This window comes from Arachis ipaensis, chromosome B01, assembly GCF_000816755.2.
Source record: "Arachis ipaensis cultivar K30076 chromosome B01, Araip1.1, whole genome shotgun sequence".
NCBI classification, from domain to species: Eukaryota; Viridiplantae; Streptophyta; class Magnoliopsida; order Fabales; family Fabaceae; genus Arachis; species Arachis ipaensis.
This window is the reverse complement of record NC_029785.2, coordinates 134,648,079-134,652,822: the sequence shown is the minus strand read 5'-3', so window position 1 is coordinate 134,652,822 and position 4,744 is coordinate 134,648,079. Positions and strand designations below refer to the sequence as shown.

The following is a 4,744-nucleotide window of genomic DNA, read 5'->3' as shown; positions in this document are numbered from 1 at the left end:
ATTTTGATATTCACACCAAATTGATTTCAAGTCGATTGAACCTCAACTTGCATCCATACAGCAACACCACACGATAGCGTCATCATTTAGGGAAAACAAATTAACACAAGATTCAAATCACAAATATTTACATTTCAAATTCATGATCCACTTAACACTGATACCATTACCAAGTACACTGCCTAGACACAGCTGCACAAGTGAAGTAATACTATACAATATCCTTAAATTTTCCTCTTGGCAACAAATCACTAAACCTCTATTAGTCTAGATACACATTATTATGAATATGCTTATGATTGATTGATCATCAAAACGATTAGGTCATTCCAAAATCCTGAATGAGACACGGCCTACTCTGTTGTTGGTCAAAAAGGAACTTATGAATCTGTTCAGTTACGCTTATTAGGCAGGTAACCTGCGCGTTCCAGGTACCAAAACACACCCTCACTCATAAGTTCCTTTCTGACCAACAACAGAGTAGGCCGTGTCTCATTCAGGATTTTGGAATGACCTAATCGTTTTGATGATCAATCATAAGCATATTCGTAATAATGTGTATCTAGACTAATAGAGGTTTAGTTACGCTTATTAGGCAGGTAACCTGCGCGTTCCAGGTACCAAAACACACCCTCAGCCGTGGACTCTGCTGCGTCTTTCTTCTTCGGTTTTGGTTCCCCAATGAATTCATAAATCACATCTGGGGATTCTTCTATGTCCAAGGTCACCTTGTATGTGAATCTACCAATTGAGACAAGGAGGTTATTATAAGCACTTAACCAATTCAGGCAGCAAAATCTGGGTAGAATAGTATATGTAACTAAAAGATTGAATAAATTAATGAGGTACTCACAACTTCATGTGATCTGGTCCCCCTTCATAGACGCACTCAAATGTCGGTGGTTTCCAGCAAGAAGCAGCACAGAATTCATACAATCGTGACCTTGCAGTTCCTTTAAATGAACAATGAAAAATTATTTGGGATTAACAGCAAATGGCACCAGCTACAATATTTGGCATCTTAAGACCTAAGTACGGTTTTTATATTACCTGTCCTTGATAAATCACCGGCACAATCACGATTATCATAAGTTCCACTACGCTGTCCCTTAGAAGAATGTTGAACCTTTTGGTCAACAGGTTTTATACCAATCACCTCACGGAGGGGGCGAATTATCGGGTTTGAGTTGCTGCTACTTAAGTTCCCATTAACCGTCGAGTGCTCAATGGAATTAATTGCTGTTACATCAATGGGAGTTTCATTATAGCCAATAAGTTTTGCTTCCCCCTTAAAGGTAGATTTTAAAACTTCTTCCAAAGGTTTTGACCTTGGTCTCCAGCCTTGAGCCTGTACATCCAAAGTTCCAAACCCAATAACACTGACCATAGTAAATATAAACAATTTATAGTTGTTGCTGAGGAAAGTAAAATGCATCTCTCTTGCTGTTTTGATACATCACAACCTATAATTATGCTTATTAAAAGTGTAACAGTTTTTTAACCCAATGCATAATGAAGAAACTCATTATGACAGAACCTGCCACCAGAAATGGAAGCCAATCAGACCCTCTATACTATTTTTACCTTTAGCTCTGAAAATAGTTTCTGTGAAGCAATTCTAGTAGCCTCTTTTTTACTTTGCCCGGTTGCCACTGCTGTTTGACATGTACCATTCACAATCACTTTTGCTTCAACTGAAAACATTTTAGTCAACTTTGATGCTTGGAGTTGCAACTCCAAATTATGAGATTGGCATAGTTCTTGCAGATCCCTCTTGGGACTAAGCTGCAGGTTAGATGAGAATTTCATGATTGGATCCAAGAATGAAGTCATTATTTCCCAAACTTTGTACAAATTGAACCCTGAATCAAGAAGAATAGCACCAACACAAGATTCCACCAAGTCACCCAAAGCCTGAAACAACCAAAAAGGTTATTTTAGACTCAAATTATAATTTATGCATAATTAAGAAGTAATACATATCTACCACATCCTTTTGAACTGTTGATTTGAACATCTAAAGGAGTTTACTCACGTTCATAAGACCATAACCCAAACCATAGAACCAAAAAATGCAGTAACAACTTGGCATAATCAATCAATATGCTGTTAGGGGTTCCAATTGAATACCCAAAAAGAATTTGAAAAATAATAGCTAACCTCTATAGACCAAAAAAAATTCCAAAAATAAGTTTCAAGTATAATGTATATTAGTAAATGTAAATGGATCTTAGTACCTTTGGACATTTCGGCCCTTCATTGACATTACTTGATGAAGGTCTTCTAATATAGGCCACATACTTTTTTACTGCCTCAGAAAGGTTGCTAGAATCACATAAAAGAAATTTATCAAAACTGCGATCCACAGCAACACAGGCAAATGCCTTATTGTTAACAGACAACGATCTCAAATCCGTCAATTGACCAGGCTTTAGCTTGGGATAAGCTGAGTACAGGTATGAAGTAATCAAAAAATCCAGCACAGCATCACCAAGAAACTCCAGTCGCTGCCAAAAAAAAAAAAATGTCAGGTTACAACAGATAAATAATCAGTGTCTTATCGGAGTTCTTAGATTTATAAAGTACAGAAATCATTCTTATCAGAACTGAGACATTGGGGGTCAACAGTAAAGTAGCCTTGCCTGGTAGCAACCTCCTCCATGCTTATTGTAAGAAGGATGCACAAAAGCCTGAAGAAGCAGACCCTTATGAATGAAGTGATATCCCAACTTATCTTCGAGGGAAAGAATGTTTACATCAGCAGAGAGAGGAACATAGCCAACACTTCCTCGGCAAACATTAATCAATTGTGAGGCTTCAAAACTAACTTGTATGCCAAGCCACGTAAGAAATGCAATTGCAGCTTTAAAGCCACTGTCAACTATAAATGCTCCGACCAAAGCTTCAACTGCATCAGCAATTGTTTTTCTATATACCCAGTGGTGATTTTTATTGCACTGGATTTCAGTTGAGCTTCCTTGCTCCTTAACAGAATTTAAACATGAGTGTATACTTTCTTCTGTTTCATTGTTGCAAACTATTGGGCAAGGACGGCCAAATGCGTAGAATTGACAGGGATCAAACGCCTGATCACGTATATAGACCTGGGATTATAAGGCAGGAAGGTAGAGATAAGTTGGTAACAAAAGTAAGAATTCTAAAGCTTCTATCAAGATAGCACATGAAAGAAAAGTTACAAGCCTTCTGTTAGTTTCTATAATTTCACCCTTTCAGACTTTCTACAATTTTTCAGGACCATATATCCTTGTTAGTACTTCCAAGTATGGTAATCTTTTCTGTGGAAGATATAAGAATTTCTTTCAGCTTTAGTATAAAACAAGTTATCAGAGTTATATGTCTTCTCTGTTAAACAAAGGTTTGATTTCATCAAAGAGAAAAATTAGGAAGATCCAAATCCCACAAAGCATGTCTTTTATCTACGAGCCAATTTTAGCATATATATTAAATTATTTGACAACACAGCTAGTAACCAAAATTAGTTGCCCTGTATATCATATAAATTCAAAAGAATGGAGAGAGCAAAATAATCAATTTTGCTATATAGGTACTGAATATGTCAGTTGAAACTTGAAAGTGTAACTTCACCTGCAAATTGCGTTTAAGAGCCAATTTATACAAATTGGAATTATTTACAACATTAGAACGCCTTGCAGTAAGGTCTCCTTCATGAAGACTGTCACATGTGAGAAAAAAATGGCGTGCAACAGCAAATTTGAGAAAAGCATCTCCAAGCACTTCTAGTCTTTCAAGCGAAAACCGTTCCTGACACTTCTCAGTTGTGAGAGCTTCAAGAATCTAGTAGTTGTCACAACTGTTAGTAACTCTAAACCACAACATTCTTCCACACAGTACAAGAACAACAACAAATGAAGGAAAGAGAATATAGTACTTATATATCTATAAAAAGTATCTCTGGCCTTACTGTATGGGAATTAATTTCAGCTGCCTCTGGGAAGAATCGAGACAGCATTTGCTTGAGTTCAATAGCAACCAGTAAGTTTCCAAGACGATGCATAACTGAGGGTAGCAAAGATATGGAACTACCCATATCCTTCGAAAAACCCACAACTTTCAATTCGCAAAGCTCAGGAGGCAAATCAACAAAGAACTCCTCCAGCTCCTGTGGCTCTGTTATTGACAGTTAAAATTACAATCATGAGAGAAGAGTCCGAAGACAAAAAAAGAGAGTTCAAAATCAAGACATAAAGTTCATAGTCAATAAGAAATTCTTAAAAATGCCCAGGTATGTCATCATGATCCTTCTCTCCCTACCATCAATGGGAAGAGACAATATGGGATATTAGAAATAGTCCTCCTATTGAGACAAGTATCGGCATTGCAAAAACACAAAGTTATCAATAATCTAAGATAACTAACTAAAGTTACTTAAGATTTAAAATGATGGAAAGTTAAAAGGAATCTCATCCTCAATGGCTTATGGTTTTTGGTCAACCAGTTCTCGAAATCACTAAATGAAGAAAAAAAGGTAGTCTATGTGCGGCAAATCAAGAATCATAGTGGAAAATGATGATAAGAAGGTTCTTAAGCATAATTCATCTAAACCTGTGAAACAACCTTGACTGTAGTTCTAGGAAGCGATGACTGCAACAATAGCATAGCTGGTGATAGATTGGAGCTGTAGATTATTAATTATCAAATTATAATATTATGTAAATACATTATGATGGCTGAAGAAATAGGATTATCAGGGTTCTCAACATTT

General features: G+C 36.5%; 1 protein-coding gene across 1 annotated transcript in view; it reads right to left on the bottom strand.

The window, feature by feature from the left end:
- Nucleotides 513-4,744, bottom strand: part of LOC107640873 (dicer-like protein 4) — a gene marked incomplete at its 5' end in the record, with an annotated part of 11,904 nt that continues 7,672 nt past the window's right edge. Inside the window, 8 exon segments of the mRNA XM_021106085.1 lie at nt 513-741; nt 854-953; nt 1,051-1,348; nt 1,585-1,914; nt 2,238-2,507; nt 2,643-3,104; nt 3,607-3,816; nt 3,944-4,149. Coding sequence (XP_020961744.1) covers nt 579-741; nt 854-953; nt 1,051-1,348; nt 1,585-1,914; nt 2,238-2,507; nt 2,643-3,104; nt 3,607-3,816; nt 3,944-4,149 — 2,039 coding nt within the window. The 3' untranslated portion in view covers nt 513-578.